The 20,212-nt window shown below is 40.1% G+C and overlaps 1 protein-coding gene across 10 annotated transcripts in view; it reads right to left on the bottom strand.

The window, feature by feature from the left end:
- Positions 1-15,453, bottom strand: part of gria3a (glutamate receptor, ionotropic, AMPA 3a) — a 127,750-nt gene extending 112,297 nt beyond the window's left edge. For 6 of the 10 annotated variants that reach the window (XR_004575914.1, XR_004575913.1, XM_010897101.5 and 3 more), the window contains exons 1-2: positions 15,009-15,453; positions 14,374-14,532 (exon numbers count right to left, since the gene is read on the bottom strand). Coding sequence is in view for 8 of the 10 variants with exons in the window: in XM_010897101.5 (XP_010895403.1) it covers positions 14,374-14,532; positions 15,009-15,096 (247 nt within the window). In the remaining 2 variants the exon portion in view is untranslated. The remainder of the gene's footprint in view (positions 1-14,373; positions 14,533-15,008) is intronic. The other 4 variants (XM_010897098.3, XM_010897097.3, XM_010897096.3 and 1 more) reach the window with 1 other exon arrangement.
- Positions 15,454-20,212: the final 4,759 nt, after the last annotated feature.

Genomic DNA, 20,212 nt, shown 5'->3' on the forward strand with positions numbered 1-20,212 from the left:
AAAAATCTATCTTAGGCTGCAGCCTCCACGTTTAGGTTCATTCTAAGTGTGTCTTTTGATATTGGTATTAAATATGCAGTTTGTTGAATTTGCCCTCCAGTGAACAGAACGGATAGAGCTGTATCTTATTAAGATATCTTCTCCACTAGATGTAGACTGCAGATTGGCCATATATCCTCTGTATTCCATAAGCCAGACCCCCACATTTGGACCATCAGGCTCAACTGGGGTGATGATGTCTCACTGTCATTTATTTTACGGTCTGTGTCCCATAAGATGGAAAATGTGGAATTGCAGAGCATCAGTAGCATTAAGATGAATCTTCACTGTAACTAAGGGGCTTAGCCCAAACCCTGAAACACAGCCCCAGACCATTATCCCTCCTCAACTATACTTTACAGTAGACAATATGCATTCCGGTAGGTAGCGTTCTCCTGACCTCTGCCACACCCCCCGATTCGTCCATCAGACTGCCAGATAGTGAAGTGTGATTCATCACTCCAGACAACACGCTTCTACTGCTCCAGAGTCCAGTGGCAATATTCTTTACACCACTCTAGCTGACACTTGGCAATGTGCATGTTGATGTGAGGCTTGTGTACAGCTGCTCCGCCAGGGAAACCCATTTCGTGAAGCTTCCGACCCATAGTTCATGTGCTGATGTTGCTTCCAGAGGCAGTTTGGAACTCACTATGGTGAGTGATGCAAAAGATGATAGGCGATGTTTACGCGCTATGCACTTCAGCACTCAGCGGCTCTGTGAGTTTGCATGGTCTACCACTTTGGGGCTGGGCTGTTGTTGTTCCTGGATGCTTCCACTTCACAATTACAGCACTTACATTTGACCTGGGCAGATCTAGTAGGGCAGAAATTTCACAAACTCACTTTTGGCAAAGACAGCATCCTATGACAGTGCCACGTTTAAAGTCACTGAGCTCTTCAGTACAACCCACTGTACTGCTAATATTTGTCTATGGAGATCAGTGGGTGTGGCTGAAACACCTGAACTCAGTACTTAGTAGGGGTGTCCACATAGATTTGGTTATAAAGTGTATGTAATTGTCCTGGTGCTATTTTATTGTCCTAGACCTATGTTGATGTCCTATTGTAGAGCTATGTTATTGTACACCGGTTTAGCGTAGCCAGTTCAGCCAGGTTACCTGAGTGGTTATAGGTCAGCAACGCTTCAGCTGAGGCTGGATCACTCCTATGACATGTCAGATTGTATACCTGTCCATTTAATCATCAGGTTACTCAGTCAGTCAGATGTTGATGCTTGCACTAGCAGGCGGGTGCACGCCCACCCACCACACCTGCCTCCACCTGTTTGGTTCTGTGCTCCTAGTGGGGGGGATCGGTACTGTGTGCGGTTGCTCATTGCCATGGGAATTGCATAATGTCAAAGTGATGTTAATGTTGGTAGTATCATGTACACGATCATGAGATGGCAATGAGTTACCGTAGAGGAGCAGAACCTAATGCCTAGAGTTGCACGTACAGGACTGTGCGCAAGGTTTCTCAATTTCTTTTTAACTAATACGTGGTGTTTTCTGTCTGAACAAGGGATCTATTGAATAACTTTATAAAGCGTAATAAACTAATTAATAACCCACACAGCTATTAGTGTCTCCACGTTACACCACCAATCAATGTACTGTATTACTTGTACACACCACACACCAGCTCAAAAAGTTTAAACAGAAATTCTGTGTTATTTAACAAAAATGCCCCATTGGAATTGTAAGACAATAACTAAAAACTAAAGACAAATGATGCCACAAGGTGGATATTTACAGTATTCCTTCCCAGGAGCCAAGACTTGGTTAATTCAGTCATTACGGGGTCCTTGATGAATTTGCTATCACAATAGGGGTCCCTGGCCACAGAGTTTGATAATCATTGGTTTATGTAACACTTTGATGTAGCCCTCAGGATAAAAAAAAATGTCAAGGTTCCAAACTGTACGAGGACAAGCAGTAAGATAACATAGGATTACTTAATGGCTGGCTGCCCCTAAGCAGCTGACAGATGTTGTACGAACAGGAAAATTACTGTTTTTTCATATGTTTTTGTTGCCCAGTTCTTTCACACAGTGTCCGTCTTATGAACAGTTGACAGTTCTGCTGAGGTATTCGATAAAGGCCAGGAAAAAAAAACACACCACTCTCACACTTCAGTATCTTAGCTTGGTTTATTATTTGAAAAATGCATTTAAAAATGTTGTGCTTTTGAAGCATTGTTGCGCTTTTGTAGCTATGTTTGTTTTCTATCCCTGTTTGTTCATCTCCCTGTAGTTTCATGTCCCCAGCCTGCGGCTGTATCCCTTCTAATCTTGTGTTACCTGCCCACACAATCCATGTGGAATACCTGGTCTCTAGCAACATTTGGAACTGTCGATTTACTGTCCTCAAGGCTGAGTTAAACCTAGCCAATGCTGCCCTTCAGGCCCTTGACCTGTTATTGAGATTACCCCCAAAAAACTGTTAAAAGTCCAGCTACACTCTTCAACTGTCTGCTATCTCCCCCCTCACTCACTTATGTCCCCTTTTTAATTACATACTGTCAATGTCAGTCATCCATTCAAGTTTAACATTGCTGTTGTCCACCTTGGAGAATTCCTCAATGAGCTTGATACTTTGATGAGCTGGAGATCGCACACCACTTATTACTTGGTGACTTCAACCACTCTGCCTTGAATTACATTCTTTCCAACACTTTTATCTTCCTCCTTGCCAGTCCCCTCCCACTTACAAGGAAGGCAATGCGCTTTACTATATCTTTACCAGATGTTGTTTGTCAACTGATCTCCTTCCATGTCTCTGATCACTACTTTGCCTCCTCTCTTTCTCTCTCTTTCTCTCTCTTTCTCTCTCTTTCTCTCTCTTTCTCTCTCTTTCTCTCTCTTTCTCTCTCTTTCTCTCTCCTCAACCATACCTTTTTTTTCCAAGAAAATACATTCTGATTCAACTCTCATCCTTTCACTAGTTCCTTGCTACATTCTCTTCTATGAGCCACTAAATCAGCTTTCCGTCACTCAAAATTTTAAGTCTTTCTCTGACACCTAGACACTTTTTGACACCTTCTCTGCAGTCCTTAATCGTCTCTCTCCATATTCCCTCTCAATGGATAACTTTGTAACCACTTTGAAAAAGAGATTGATGACATTTACACCCCTTGACTTTGAGATGTCCATAGTTGCTCGCCAAATATAGCTCCAGAAAAGATTACGAGACCACTGCACCTTTTTCTTTCCTTTCCAAAAAAGTTCAAAAGGAAGGTTTTGAGTGAGGAACAGAAGGGTTAAAATTAAGAGACCTCTGCAAACTGAACGCTTCTGTTCCTCACTCAAAACTTTCCTTTTCAACTTTTTTGGAAAGGAAAGAAAAAGGTGCAGTGGTCTCGTAATCTTTTCTGGAGCTTTATTTCTTTTTCTTACTACTATCTCTGTTTTCACATTTGATGAGCAGGGAAACATTAGCTTGACCATATTTTAATTTGTAAGTGTTGCCTGCCTCTAAAGGGTTTAAAACCAGTATCACTCCTGTAAAAATAAAATCAATTTTTGCACAATTTTAAATTATAATGAAAGCAATCTCAGTAAATTCTAGTTACTGATAGTGGAATTGACAAGCTCTGCATATTTTACAGATCTCCTTTCATTTAGATGGACATCTCTAGCCACCTTGCCTACCTTATACTGTTGCCTATTATTCAAGTACCCTTTGCATTTGGTTGAATTTGGGAATAATTTAATAAAAATAAAAGTATTTGTTTGTTTTCAACCATACAGCAAATACTCTACTGTTTGCAGGGCCAACCTCTAACCACAATTATTCCCAGATCATCCCCCAACCAATGTGTACATAAACCACCATGACCCCTGGACATTGACTTTGTACTGGTACGCTAGGCTACAGCCAAGCTATTGTCATCCATTATTCATTGTATACACATTCCTTATTTTACAGTTGTTCTGGCTTTATTTGTATTGCCTATTCCTATATATGTCTCTGACTTAACTTTGAATGTGCCTGTAAGCATTTCACTGCTGGTCTACACATGTTGTTTACAAAGAATTTCTCTGCTGTCTACACCTGTTGTTTACAAAGCATTTCTCTGCTGTCTACACCTGTTGTTTACAAAGCATTTCACTGCTGGTCTACACCTGTTCTTTACAAAGCATTTCACTGCTGGTCTACACCGGTTGTTTACAAAGCATTTCTCTGCTGTCTACACCTGTTCTTTACAAAGCATTTCACTGCTGGACTACACCTGTTGTGTACAAAGCTTTTCACAAATACTATTTTATTCAATGGGTTAGTATCAGTACTACAGGTGCTGGTCATAAAATTAGAATATCATCAAAAAGTTGATTTATGTCAGTAATTTCATTCAAAAAGTGAAACTTGTATATTATATGCATTCATTACACACAGACTGATATATTTCAACTGTTTATTTCTTTTAATTGTGATGAGTATAACTGACAACTAATGAAAATCCCAAATTCAGTATCTCCGAAAATTTGAATATTACTTAAGACCAATACAAAAAAATGATTTTTTGAAATGTTGGCCAACTGAAAAGTATGAACATGAAAAGTATGAGCATGTACAGCACTCAATACTTAGTTGGGGCTCCTTTTGCCTGAATTACTGCAGCAATGTGGCATGGCATGGAGTCGATCAGTCTGTGGCACTGCTCAGGTGTTATGAGAGCCCAGGTTGTTCTGATAGTGGCCTTCAGCTCTTCTGCATTGTTGGGTCTGGCGTATCGCATCTTCCTCTTCACAATACCCCATAGATTTTCTATAGGGTTAAGGTCAAGCGAGATTGCTGGCCAATTAAGAACAGGGATACCATGGTCCTTAAACCAGGTACTGGTAGCTTTGGCACTGTGTGCAGGTGCCAAGTCCTGTTGGAAAATGAAATCTGCATCTCCATAAAGTTGGTCAGCAGCAGGAAGCATGAAGTGCTCTAAAACTTCCTGGTAGACGGCTGCGTTGACCTTGGACCTCAGAAAACACAGTGGACCAAGACCAGCAGATGACATGGCACCCCAAACCATCACTGACTGTGGAAACTATACACTGGACTTAAAGCAACGTGGATTCTGTGCCTCTCCTCTCTTCCTCCAGACTCTGGCACCTTGATTTCCAAAGGAAATGCAAAATTTACTTTCATCAGAGAACATCACTTTTGACCACTCAGCAGCAGTCCAGTCCTCTCCCAGGCGAGACGCTTCTGACGCTATGTCTTGTTCAAGAGTGGCTTGACACAAGGAATGCGACAGCTGAAACCAATGTCTTGCATACCTCTATGCATGGTGGTTCTTGCAGCACTGACTCCAGCTGCAGTCCACTCTTTGTGAATCTCCCCCACATTTTTGAATGGATTTTGTTTCACAATCCTCTCCAGGGTGCAGTTATCCCTATTGTTTGTACAATTTTTTCTACCACATCTTTTCCTTCCCTTCGCCTCTCTATTAATGTGCTTGGACACAGAGCTCTGTGAACAGCCAGCCTCTTTAGCTATGACCATTTGTGTCTTGCCCTCCTTGTGCAATGTGTCAATGGTCGTCTTTTGGACAGCTGTCAAGTCAGCAGTCTTCCCCATGATTGTGTTGCCTACAGAACTAGACTGAGAGACCATTTAAAGGCCTTTGCAGGTGTTTTAGGTTAATTAGCTGATTAGAGTGTGGCACCAGGTGTCTTCAATATTGAACCTTTTCACAATATTCTAATTTTCTGAGATACTGAATTTGGGGTTTTCATTAGTTGTTAGTTATAATAATCAAAATTCTAAGAAATAAACACTTGAAATATATCAGTCTGTGTGGAATGAATGTATACATTATACAAGTTTAACTTTTTAAATGGAATTACTGAAATAAATCAACCTTTTGATGATATTCTAATTTTATGACCAGCACATGGATATGACAGTGTTTCAGGTGTTTGAGTCTTACACAAGGCAGGGAACAATTAGGAGGTGCTTTTCCATGCAATACTATAAATAATATAATAATTAAATATACTGGCTTTTACTTCAGATATTTTAAAGATGAACAATGTGTCTACTTACTGTGTTTGTACTTTTACAGTGCAGCTTGGGACTATTCCATGTATCAGCAATATGCATGTAAAATGTTTGTACATTGTCTGACGATTGCAGCAGTTTCTCTACTTATTTAAATCTAAATGTGGGGCTATTATAATAAAAACATGCATACGTTAATGAATGCCGGCTACTAACCCTCCAGTAGTGCTAGCCTAGATATTCACTACTGCAACACAATGACGGGTTTAATACAAGGCAAGATGGAGGAGGTAGTTGCTGATTCATGTCTATTGTCCTGCCCACTCTCCTTGCTACAGCACATCTCAACTTACATTGCATTGTAGCTCAGTTAAACTCTACAATGACTATCATGGTATAGACACTGTACCCCAGGGCCCAAGTCAATGTTTTGGCATCCGTCTGGCTCCCTACACCTTCTCTCCCTCCCTGCTCCTTTGCTGTGTTTTACAGCAAGAGAACCAACCGGGCCTGAGGCAAGGAGTTTTACAGCAAGAGAACCAACCGGGCCTGAGGCAAGGAGTTTTACAGCAGGCCTGAGGCAAGGAGTTTTACAGCAAGAGAACCAACCTGACCTGAGTTGAGATGTTTTACAGCAAGAGACCCAACCTGGCCTGAGGCAAGTTGTTTTACAGCAAGAGACTCAACCTAGCCTGAGTCGAGGTATTTTACAGCAAGAGACCGAACTTGGCCTGAGGCAATGTGTTTTACGGCAAGAGATCCAACCTGGCCTGAGGCAAGGTGTTTTACACCAACCTCGTCTGAGGCTGGGTGATTTTAACTTCTGGACAGAAATTGGGATGAATTATTAATTGCACATTTTTTATCAGTGTACACACATCAGTGTACATGTGTCTTCGCATTAGTGGTTCATTGTACAACTCTATATGTGAAGCTCATACTCTCTCAGGAAATAGAAAGCTCTGGCAAAATGTATTCGGTTCGGTCATATACCAGCAGATGTTCTGGAAAAGATATGGGCAGTAAAGGCAGAACTCTCCAGTATACACTAGGGTTTTCTCTAGAGGGAATTTCAAAAAATTACAGGGCATCCTGGTATTCCCATTAAAACAAGAAATGTTATTAAAAAATATGTACTGATATACCAGAGGATGAAAGTCTGACTTTCATTTTACAGCAATAGAACCATGTATTTCAGAACATTGTATTTCAAAAGTATGTACTTCGGTGGCCTATCGTTATCTTGCTGCCTCCAGGGAATACATACTACTGCAGCTCATGTTTGAATACGTCCCACCACTAGTTCAGTATCAGTCATGCAACACATTTTTGGACTGGATTTAGATTGGTTCACTGTCTAGGCCAAGACATTTACCTTTCTTTTCCTAAGCCACTCTGCTTTGGCTCTGTGCGTCAGGTCGTTGTCATGCTGAAAGGTTAACAATAATAACCCAGTGTCAGCTTTCTTGTAGAGGGCTGCTGGTTTTCCACAAGGACTTTTCTGTAAATAATTTCATAAATGTTCTCTTCTATCCTGACAATGGCCCTTGTCACTGATAATGAGAAATATCCCCAGAACATGATGCTACCAGCATCATGGGATGATTCAACGTATTCGCATTATTGCATTTAGGCCAAAGTGTTCTATTTTAGTTTCATTAGACAACAAAACATTTTGCCACATTTCGTACTTCCACAGCTTTTATGTAAGTTCTTCGGTGCCCCTGGTGGAAAGTTTGTTTTGCAATTCACAACCTAGCAGAGGGAGCATATCCTGGGTTTGAATTTATGCTGATATAATGTGATTCCCTACAATACCACACAGGCCAACTAACTCACTATGTGGTTGTAAAGGTGATAGCATAAACCTGAGCTAACGTAGGATTGCTATGATAGGAGGGTGGAGATCCAATTATGTAATGTATATAATAAACAATATATATAATATATGCAGTATATAATCTAATGAAAAACATTAGAGTACAGTGTGTTAATGAATTAGGTCGACAAAATGTAGAAAGGTTTATTTGCTCCTGTCTTTCTCTGGGCAACCTTTCACCAGCTGTGATATGTTCAAGGGATTCTTGGGGAAGGTGTGGCCATCTCTGAAGAGGAGGAAGTTGTTGACCTGATGTAACCTGTGGTGGCATCCTACTTGCTCTTAGGTTATGGTAGAACACGTTGCAGGCAGTGCTTTAATTTAATGTTTGTGAATTAAATATACCACAGTAGGCTACCGCTAACACAGCACACACACACACACACACACACACACACACACACATTGAGCTGTGATGATTAATCGTAATCTGTATACATAAAGGTAAAGATACCTAGCAGGAAGAGCCGTAGAGATTCAGATTTTGACATAAAATTGAACATTTCCATTCCAGGTTTCTCACCATTACTCATCTCCCCATCACAAGAAAGGGTTTGAGGGAGATTTCCCGGTAACTCTAACAGAAATCTCATCCCAACAATAAACCCTAGTCTACACCACAGAGCAGCACACTGCACCACCCAACCACCACTGTCCTATCATATGGCCTTCAGTCTATTGATTGTCTCAGCAATAACAAAGTCATGGCCAATGGGGATTTAGTGACTATCATTACTGTCCTGACCCGAACGGTGGAGAGCTATAGGGCATCAGACATTATTCTAATCAAAGCCACTGTCCTACTGCTACTTCTAACAAGTGACTCCTAATCGAGAAGCTGTTCAAACATGCTATGACTATTATTTATGTCATCTATACGTACATGTGACATAAAATCTTGTTTTACATGTTCTAAGTGCCTTGAATAGAAGAAAGCAAAGAAAAGAAAGAAATATTTATTGTTGTTAAGTGGGAGACATCTGCTGTTTCACCTTCAAACTGAATCATTCCTCTGTTACACAGGTGTTTAGAGGAAGCATGAGAACGCCTTTGAACTGAATCATCCCTCTGTTACCCAGGTGTTTAGAGGAAGCATGAGAACGTCTTCGAACTGAATCATTCCTCTGTTACACAGGTGTTTAGAGGAAGCATGAGAACGCCTTCAAACTGAATCATCCCTCTGTTACACAGGTGTTTAGAGGAAGCATGAGAACGCCTTTGAATTGAATCATCCCTCTGTTACCCAGGTGTTTTGAGGACGCCTGAGAATGCATAAAAGACTGAATAGCAGCAGACCCATGTAATATCTTCTATGGTTATGGACTGAGGCTAAGGCAAATGATAAATAGTACTTAATGAAATAAAAAGAGGCCGTTAAAGGGTAAGTAGTTAATGATCATGTTATTGTCCAATAATGTGAGCGTTCAATCAGGTAACATTTCTCCGTAATTGCTTTGAGATGCTAAATAGATCCAACATTAGAAAAACAGTAGAAGTTAGAAAAGTGACTGCGTGTTGATAATGTGTAACAGTAATTTTTTTGTATTACAATCTGGAATGGAAAGGGATTCAATTGGGAATATGTCCCTTTGATAATGTGACACATGTTGGTTGTTAAACGTGTTGGTTGGTTAAGTGTTCACTCCACTGAATCACTTAGTATAACCACAATTGGCTGCAATTACAGCTGCAAGTCTTTTTGGGGAGGTATCTGCCAGGATCTGGTTATCTATTCTGAACACTTATTCAATGAACTGTACAGCTCAAAGCATTGTATGTAAAATAAATGTATTCTCATCTTGAATTAATTTAATAAATGCGAAAATCATGAATACTATGGACATGCTACACATTGAAATGTCAGACTTCATAGCCTACAGTCAAAGGTCATCCATGCTGGCTCCTCTTCTATTTTCTCCCCCTTTTTCTTCTTATGTCAACTTCAAAGGCGAATTGACATAAACAGAATGTCATTGTATCTTGCCACCAAAAGTGTTATGAATGCTTTATGACATTCACTTCTCGTTTTCTGTTGTTATCCCAGAAATAGGTTATCTCCAAATAAGATCACTATGATTCACAACAATTACACAGAAGGAACATTTTTAATTTGTAATCCAACAAAAGCATCACAATGAGAGAGGTCGGTTTGTTATTTCCCAGACGAGCCCCCAAAGGCATCAAGCAAGCATAAGACCTTCAAGACTTATTTCTCCTTTTTGAGTTACAACCATCTGAGCAGTTAATTCTGTGTGCTGACACATATTTTAATAGTAGGGCTGATCCGTAGGGAAGTCCAGACAAGTCAAACGAGTGCTTCGGACAGTTCATATAGTTCCCAGATGCATCCAGTGCTGCCAGAGGAAGTCAGCAAGAGTTTGCCATCCATTGCCATCTAGCCTGAACTAGAGGTGACCATTATCTGCCTTCTGACATAAAAAAAATAACATTCCTGGCATCCGAATACATCAACAATCACTGGATTCAGATCTGAATATTCATGTTTGAACTCCGATTGTGTTTTATTGCTCAATATAAATAGTAAGTTAAAAGTTGACTACGTAGACATTACTGTCTTGTTCACATTTTCAATATCCAGTGTACAAACAGGGTTGGGTAGGTTACTTTTTAAATGTAATCCATAACAGTTACAAGTGACCTGTCCACATTTGTAATCAGTAACAGAACTTTTTGATTACTCAAATTCAGTAATGTAATCGGATTAGTTACTTTCATTGGAAAACAAAATCGGAGTAGCCTATAACCAACTGAACACCTTTTGTGGGATCAATCAATGTTAGTTTCCATAGCTGGCCAAAAACGGAATTCACCTTTTAAGGGTTGTGTAGGCTACAGTGCCTTTGGAAAAGGGTTTCAAACCATTGCTTTTTACTTCAATATGATTGGGCTACATCTCTACATTACACGCTAAAGGTCTGTCAGATATTCAGTCATTCCAATTAGTCCAATAAACCTTGATCTTCCAGAATTTGACTTTTTATCTGAACATTACCCAAAATCTAAAGATGCTTAAGCCTGTTCTGTTATTTGTGTTTTATTCATGTTTTTAATCAAAACATTGTTGAAAAATAAATTACTCGAAAAGGGTATTGACATTGTTGTTTATAAAAATTAAGATATCGGTAGCTTTTCACGCAAAAACTAAATCTGCAGTAGTCAGGTTATTTGCTCCACAGCCAACATTGTCAAAATGTTGCAGTAACCCCCGGCACGCGAATGCACGTTTGCAATCTTGAACACCCGGCATAGAAACAAGTTTTCCGCGCGCGAACGTAACCTGCGATGGATTTTCAAAACGCAAATGAAAGAAATAAACTGTGATTATAAACCTGCACTCTTAGCTTAAAGTAAATGACGTCAGCAGCCAATCATAACCAAAGGACACAATTTTCAGAGATGCAAATCATATGACCTACCTGAAATGATGGAGTTGATGTGGCCGCATCAAATGCAAATAATCATCCTTTGGCAGAGTGCTTCCCAACACACATTTTATGCTCAAATGTTGTGGTAAATTCCATATAATGTTTTATCTCGAAGGCAGCGCCATGTTACAGCTATCTAACAAATAGTTGCCTAATATATTAAACAATTCCTGTAAAAGTCGTCCTAGCTGTGTTGTTCGTTGCATTTGACAAATAAACCTTGAAACTTGAAAAAGATATAACACCAGGTAGGCCTATTACCTATCATTGTTCTGAGAATTATGCGAGTAGATAACTAAATAACATTTTATATGACTTGGCTAATATTATCAAAGATATACTCTGTTTTTACCAGCCGTCCAACCAACCAAAACCAAAGAGATTTAAACTAGCGCTTCCTCCGTCACTAAACTGGTTATGCGCGTCCACATGATCATCACACACACAACTGAGGCACGCAATTAATATTTTTGATCAAATAACGATGTTTTTATAACATTAATTAATAAACTCAAACATACAACCTGTCATAATTATTTCACGCACCTATTCTTTTTCAATTGAAGTAATCATAAAATGTTTCTAAAGTATATGTAATCCAATTACAATATTTATGTTGGTAACGTAATTACAGTTACTGTTTTACATGTAACGGATTACTTGTGAGATTACTTGTAATCCGTTACTCCCCAACTCTGTGTACAAATGTAAAATGATGTCCAGGAATTAAGTTTAAAATCTATCCTAAACAATTATCCGAAGGCAACAACACTAATTAGAAAAGTATATAAAATGTAAACCCCTCCAATCACAAAAGGGTTGTGGTTGATGCATTCACACAGAGGTTTCTCTGGGGTCCCTCTCAATGGTTCTTCGAGGAACATTTTAACCTGGAAAGGTTTCACCAATGTAGCAACCCAAAAGGTTCTTCCAGGCACCTTAACTTGTTATTAGAGTAGAAACTTTATTGTAGCCAATAGTGTATCTAAGACTGATATCAATATTCTGTCAGATTGATCAACATCATGGAGCATCCAGAGTCATTTTATGAACTAAAAGCAGTGTTTCCTAATCCTGGTCCTCGGGACCCAAAGCACTCACACACCTGATCCAAATGAAAGACTTGATGACAGGTTGATTACGTCAATCAAGTGTGTGAATGGTAGGGCAACATTTAAATCAGGTGTGTGAGTGCTTGGGCAACAAAAATAAAACGTGGACCCCTTTGGGTCCCCAAGACCAGGTTTGGCAAACACTGACTAAAAGGCATCCACTCCATTTATGAGTCAATATAAAGGTCAATTAAAGTTCAGTAATATATATTAGTAATCAAATTAAATAATATTCCAGTAATTCATGAGAATTAATGAGATTAATATGAGATTAAGTGATTTTACCAAAGCTTTGCCCGAAAGTAAATGTTAAGGGATTTTGATACATTGTAAATCAAATAACTTGCAGCGCTGGCTACAGCAAAATTATGCAACCAGAGATTGGCGCTTAAAGAAAGACCAACAGTGGGAAAGACAGCAGACATATTCATGCATATCCTCATTACAGGCCTATCGCTGTGATATTAGAATAGTGCCGTCCGTAAACTTCAACTAAAAGACAAGATTTCGAGCGCAATAGATAAAAACACTTAATACCATAAATACCTTTCTGCCAGAAGAATGCGGAATTATCATATCAACTAAATATTAAAATTCAACTTTGAAACAGAACAAAATATTTCATGCTATCCAAGGAAGATGTTTCTTATAGAACATGACTTTGTCATTCTAATTCTAATACTTAAAACCTGGGGATTTGTGGGGGGGGGAATGACACGTTTTGTCCTTGATTAGTCCGGCAGTCTTGACCATATCATGGTCCTGTCCCGGTCCAGATATCTATCTTCAGAAGGGGTCGTGGTGTTTCCGGTCCCTTGCCTCAGTACCAAGTTTTTACACTGCAGTAGTTAATGTGCTTGGGACTAGAGTCTGAATTCTATGCTGAGGTATCCTTTTGGATCTGAGGAATGGTCCCTCTAATTGAATAGGACCTAAGCCCACCACACCAGACCTGACAAATCCTTTCTGCCCCATGTTGGAGATCTAGTTACTGCCTGACAAATCCTGCTGTCACAGCCCACAGCCAACCTGGTTGTCATGGTTCTTGTTCATCTGGTTTGAAGCTGATCTGCATTCTGCCCAAAGATTCTGGACACAGCACATCTGTATTTATGAATCCATTGGTCACCTGAAAATATTGATGTGGCCTAAAAAAGGTAATGTACTCTGATAATGTCACACTTTTACAATATTCACCATGGCTACCCCTCAGAGTCTAGCCCCTCTCTATGTTTCTTCCTAGATTCCAACCCCACTATGAGTTTTTCCTAGCCACTGTGCATCAATTTCTTGTTGTTGCTTTCTCTTTGGGGTATCTCTATGAGCAGTTTGTCCCAACTGTTTATGTAAGAAGAGGTTCATAAAACACATTGGTTTGGTCTATCCTGCTTCCTCCACTGCAGCACGGGTCTGATTTCAGGCCTACTGCTATTCCAGCATGCTCTCCTGTACCTTTCCGTTTACTTCTGTTCTGTTCCATAAATGCACAAAACACTGTAGAGACATACAAGTCAATGCGGATGCAATTCAGTGTAGAACTACTGTTAAACCCTGCTGAAGTCTAAAAGAAAATGTAAAAACAAGCTGTGATACAACAGCAACACAGGCTTCAGTTTCTAAGTGGATATTGCAGTATCCAACGGAATCAGTCATTTTAATTATTAGGCCATGTAGTATTCTCTGCTCTTTAAGAACTTAAAAGCTTGTAAAGCCAACAGTGACACAACAGCAATACAGGCTTCCGTTTCTATGTGGATATTGCAGTGGGTGTATTGTTGGACTACAATACTTTCTTAACCATTTGTACGAGTCTACCATCAGCAAGTGACAGGGGAAGCAGCGTTGGCTGGTCGTTGACTTAATTAAAAACATTGTTTTCAAAATATCGTGGTACTCACAGGCATGTGTGACGGAGAAGCTGTTGGAGGATTCGAGGTTGTCTACATTGTAATTGAGATGGAAAGGTTTCTCCGTGACATTTTGATTGGTATTATACAACTGGACAGCGAATCTAAAGGCGCTGTGCTCCTGCACTGTAGAGCGCATGAAGAGACCACCTAGAGAAGAAAGAGGATGAGAAGAATTTGTCTTTGCATAGCGAAAATCCTCTGTTCTGTTTCATGAAAATATATCCTATGATATCAAAATCAGTCCTTTAACATGGTTCATTAGTTATATTTTACGCACAACATAGCCTAATAATAACAATAAACACCAACCAATTATACAATGATTCATTACACAGTGATTAACTTGTATAATATTTGTGCGACTGGAGAGTTATGTATGAAGATTAAATAGACTATGAGCAACTTTTGGTGCAATTATTTTCCCTCCCGCCACTCTAGCGCAACGTTTCTGGTGCCTACAGATGAACTTGACAATGAATTATGCAAAATGTAATCAGTGCAAATGAAGCAACCACAAACCACAGACTCCTACTGATTTACATTATTTTTAGGCCAAATGTGAATATTATTCACAAATGTTAGTTATGTTAGTTATACATGTTATTTCAAATAGCCTAACTTACCTATGTTTATCTGGTTTGGAAACGCTCCATGCGATTTACCAAAAAGCCACAACAAAAAAAGGACAGTCGCAAACACGCGATGCCCCATTTTCTTCGACCTCTGATTTCAACTCCTCAAACGAATCTGATATAGGAAAACCATGTAAACAAGCCAATGCGCACAGAAAATCCGCCAGATGTGTAAGGAGCTCTCACAGTGCACTATGATGTAGCCTACATTGAGAGGTGCGAGCCTAACTGCAGCAGAGCGAATCTTCCGCCGTTGGAGGAAAAAAGCACGGACTTTTCTCAAAGATGGTGGTGGACCGAAAAGCGGATCTTATTGTGAATAAGGATCATCCAATTGGGCCAGCAGGGGGACGTTGATCAAACTTGATCTGACGCTGAATTATAACAGCATCCTCTCCATCCCGCCGCTGCAGACCTGTGGGCAGGAAAGAAACCGCGCGGGCGCAGCTATACATTGTTTTTATACATTGTCCGCATGCTGCAAAACGAACCAAGATGCTATGGAAATGGAGCCATCTAACATGTTGTCTAGACTACGAAAGTGGGCTGTTTGAGAGAATGTCGAATTAAGGCATTCTTTAATATATGTAGGCCTATCTTTTAAAGGTGAAATTAATCTACAATGATAATAAATAAATGAATGAGAGAAATTGGTCACCCTTTCATCATGGAGTTTTATTTTTGTTTTATCCCCTGAACTAGACCAGCAAGTCATCAGTCGTATGTCCTATGAGTCATTGAAATATGCATGCTCTTCAAAATAGTTTCTGTGACAACGAAAGTGAGAGTGCCACTTCAGGTGTTCATTGCAATAGTTCCTCCCATGACTGGAGAGTCTTCTGAACTGCTTGCCTGTGGGTGTTTGTAATAAATAGGACTGAGTCTGACATTCATTCTGGGGATACTGTGCAGTGTTGAACAGGTGCTGCTGCAGCACCCCATCAAAGCCCACGCCTTTTCAAACCCTGCTTGATCAAGTCCCATGGTGCCCCCAGTCACAGGCAGGTACCAAGAGAAAAGGGATGCGACGCTCCATCCTAGGGGATGAAAGAGATGCTAACCCTGGAGAGCTTTTGCCTCCAGCAGGTAAGAACTGTGCATTAAGATTGCAGAGGAGTTGCACACTTCTTCTTTTTGAGGGACTTATAAAGGTGTTGCATTAAACCATCTTCTCTAACCACATCCAGCCACTCCTTAGTTAATGTGACCCTTCAAATCTAAAATAATTCACGCTCCAGAACAGATGGATCAATCCACTGTAGAGCAAATATGAATAAGATGACATATATATTACCACAGTGAAGCTCTTTTTTCAGTGTTTACCGTTGGACATCCAAAGGCAAATCAGCCAATCATTACAGCTTCCTGTCAGGATGAGGCCGATGCAGAGCCAGTCTAGCAGAATAGGTCAGACTGTATTGATCCGGATCAATCAAAGGGATTTAATGCTTGGCAATGCAGCTCTGATGTTAAGTTACAGTTCACTCACTGTAAACTATGGGGCCAGAGTAGTGCTGCACAGCTGTTGGCTGTCCCTTTAGGCTCGGAAGTGGGAAATTATTACATTTGTTGCTCAAAAACAAACTCAGACTTAATTTGGAGTAGTGCTTTGAGTGTGTCCAGTCATTATGAGAGACATCCGAGACAAACTCATCCGGATATATCGGAACACAGGAAATGAACAGTTGTTGTTACACCACAGCTTCTTTTGAAAGAGCAACAATGTGATGATGATGATGCTATCTCTGAAGACATGGAAATGTGCTTTAGGATCTTAAACAATGTGCAGCCAGCTCTATTGTTCTTGCATCTTTCTATCAACTCAAGATCTAAATAATGTTGGTGTTTATTTATACGCTGCTGTCTGCTTTTTTTCATCGTTTGCATTAAATGTCAATATGTTTATTGTAATCCCAGTTTATCAGTAGTCAATATTTAATGTAATCCCAGTTTACCAGTTGTGAATTTTTACTGTAATCCCTGTTTACCAGTTGTCACTGTTTACTGTAATCCCAGTTTACCAGTTGTCACTTTTTACTGTAATACCAGTTAACCAGTTGTCAATGTTTACTGCAATCCCAGTTTACCAGGTGTCACTTTTCACTGTAATACCAGTTAACCAGTTGTCACTGCTTACTGTAATCTCAGTACACCAGTTGTCACAGTTTACTGTAATCCCAGTTTACCCTTTTTCTCAATGTTCACTACAATCCCAGTTTCCTAGTATACCAGTATCATCATCCAGAGAGAGTAAAGAGAACATCCTTCACTAGCGTATGTGACAAATAGCGGCCATATCTGGCTGCTACCTTTACAGGGTTTTTCTGCTGGCGTGTGGAGAAATGTAATCATCAGAGGTTGATCACAAGCTGTCTCTTTGGTTGCAGTTTGTTTGCATGGTATACTGTAGGTTTAGTATGCAGGGTTTACTGTAGGTTTAATATGATATTATTGCTGTGGCAACCTTTCATCTCTTCAGTGAGGGTTTCTGATCTCAAACTCACATAGCCAATTCCCTGTTCCAGGATATTACTAATTCATATCGACTCAGCTTGTCAATATAAATCTGTTAATATAGATGAAGTGAGTTTTTTTTTTTACTTCGCTAATGGTTTGTTAGAATCCCTGAATGACACACAAGTTGTCAGCCTGAGGGAGTGGACTGGCCTATATACAGCCAGCCAGGCAAATGGACTGTTCCACATTTTGCACTGAGAGCAGAGTGCAAACTACTACAGTCAAACTCAGACCCCTCTGCAATCTACATTAATTAAATCAGAAAAAGTCATTTTACTTCCCACTTGTTCCTCTAACAGTTTCTTATATAATATTTTGCCCTTTAATTTAATGGAGCTCTTTGGTCAAGTTGTTTAAAAAAAAAAAACTGGAAGCAAATAACAGGATAAGGCCCCCAGAAAAGCAGTTGACATTAGAAAACATATTAATCTTTTATCTGTCCGCATCCTCAGCTTGAAGGTGCTGCTGTGTGTCTGAGAATAAAGGCTTGTTTATTTCACATCGCGTCCCCTGTTTTGCCTTCATTACACAGAGCTAGAGCCTGTGAAATTGGATCTGGGCCTTGCCAGGCATGTGACGTTTCGCAGCAGCTCTGAGTTTTATATTTAAGTCCACATTAAGGCCAAAGCCTGCCAGGGAAACTGGCAAGTGCATGGCAGAAGTGCTCTGATGCATGAGCACCCTAATTTTCCTCAGGCAGATAAAGAAAATGAGAGTTGGCGTTGGCTAATTAAAGAGGAGAAATCCACTGGTAAACAATGTTGCTCTATGTAAACAGGGAACAGTGGATCTCCTGTCATTCAGTTTAGCTGCGGTATTAGAGATCAAGAGATGGGGTAGAAAATCAAAGTAAAGGGACTGTGACATAATCAGTAGTGTCATCTGACGGGGGAGCTGTCCAGCAGAGCTGAATATGAGCCACTTATTAGTTTTTTGATATGCCACTTGTGTTTGGTTGGTTTCAGAGTGGGAGAGAGAGAGAGAGAGAGAGAGAGAGAGAGAGAGAGATAGAGTGGGAGGGAGCAAGAGAAAGAGAGAGAGAGATGCTAAAATTGGAAAGGAAAGTCAAAGTGGTATTTGCCTACTGATGTCTTTAAAGGCATTCAATTCATAGACTATTTATGGATAGGTTTCAATCAGATGTGTTCCAGAGTTTTTCCCCAAAATATTTGTAATTGTCGTGGACATCCCAAGACTGAGTTCACATACTTAGTAGTGAATTGTACATTTGGTTGCATCTACCCATTTAAAAAAATGCATTTCAAGGTATGCTACTGTAATGCCAAAGATAAGACAAAACATTGAAGCAGGGGAAAAGTTATGATTAGGATTCATCTCTGTGCCTGAACATTCAATAAATTCTTCTGTCAAATTGCCTGGATTTAATGTTCCTATACCAAAACGAGACTCTGAGACTGAGATACAGGTACTGGGAAAGATTCTGAAAAGCAGCTAAGTGTCATTGCTCATCAGCTCCTTGCTCGTTGGTACAACCATATCAGCATTTGATTTTTAAACAAAAACAATCTAAATGTCATGGCATATTATTCCGATGCCAAGAATATTTTCTATATTTTATCAGTAGTGCGGCCAGGAAATGCGCTGGCAATGGCCAGAAAATGTCAACAATGCATGGGTTAGGGTCCCCATTAAGGGAGGTGGGGGAAGTGCATTCATCGTGTTCTTAGCTTACACAGTATGTATGAGAGGGAGAGGAGCACCACAAGTTTTTGCTCTGTCTCAATAATTCACAAACAACAGAGCCCATTTATCTTGTGAGATGCTGCATCACATTCTTTTGATTAGCACATCAGCATGAGAGATGACTGTAGCGTTGGACTGCTGTGTTTCGGCGGAGCCAGAAACTGACTGGTGACTTGCCAGTGTTTCTCAGCTGCCAGCCAAGTGTACAAAAGTAAGCCACAGGTGTGCCCTATCAGTCCCATTGTCTGGAAACACTGCTCAAAGTTATCACTCTGTTGAAACTGGCCTTCAGAAGAGCATTGTAACAGCTCTAATATCAGTTCGGGGGGGCGGGGGGGCAGTCATTTAAGATTTCAAAAGTGGCCACCTGCAGAGGAAATGGAATCCATCCAGGGGATTATATACCACTGATGATATGAAACCGATTTACCCATTCACAGCTTTATTTTATATCAATCTCATTTACAAGAGGTCATTGGATAATTTATCATCTTGAACATTTGTTATGTTAGCTGTTTGTTATTATGCATATAGTTGTAAAGGCTTGACAAAGGACAGGTGAAACTGGCAAAGTGTCAACTAGATTGTCACTGGGGCTAAATTGAAAGCCAGCCTTGGACAGAGTCTGTCCTTGGTATCTTCACGACCACCTCTTAAAACAGCCATGGTTTTATTCTTGTTATTGAGTCACATACAGTATGAGGCACAAACATTGTCATAAGATAGAGTGCATGAAGTCTGATGCAGAAAACTGCTTTATTAGCCTTGTCAGTGTGTCCAAAAGAGAGCAGCTCAAGGCTGGGTTTTCTGTTTCTATTTTCCTGGAGATGTGCAGCAGAAACACTGTTGACATGAGCCTCATCCCTCCAAGGCTGTTGACTCAGAACATTCCCAGCCTCAGATGATGGGATGACCTTGCAGCCTCTAATATGAATAGACATTTGGTTGCTTCCTGTCAGAAGGAATGCACTGAC

Source organism: Esox lucius, chromosome 7 (genome assembly GCF_011004845.1).
Source record: "Esox lucius isolate fEsoLuc1 chromosome 7, fEsoLuc1.pri, whole genome shotgun sequence".
NCBI lineage: Eukaryota > Metazoa > Chordata > Actinopteri > Esociformes > Esocidae > Esox > Esox lucius.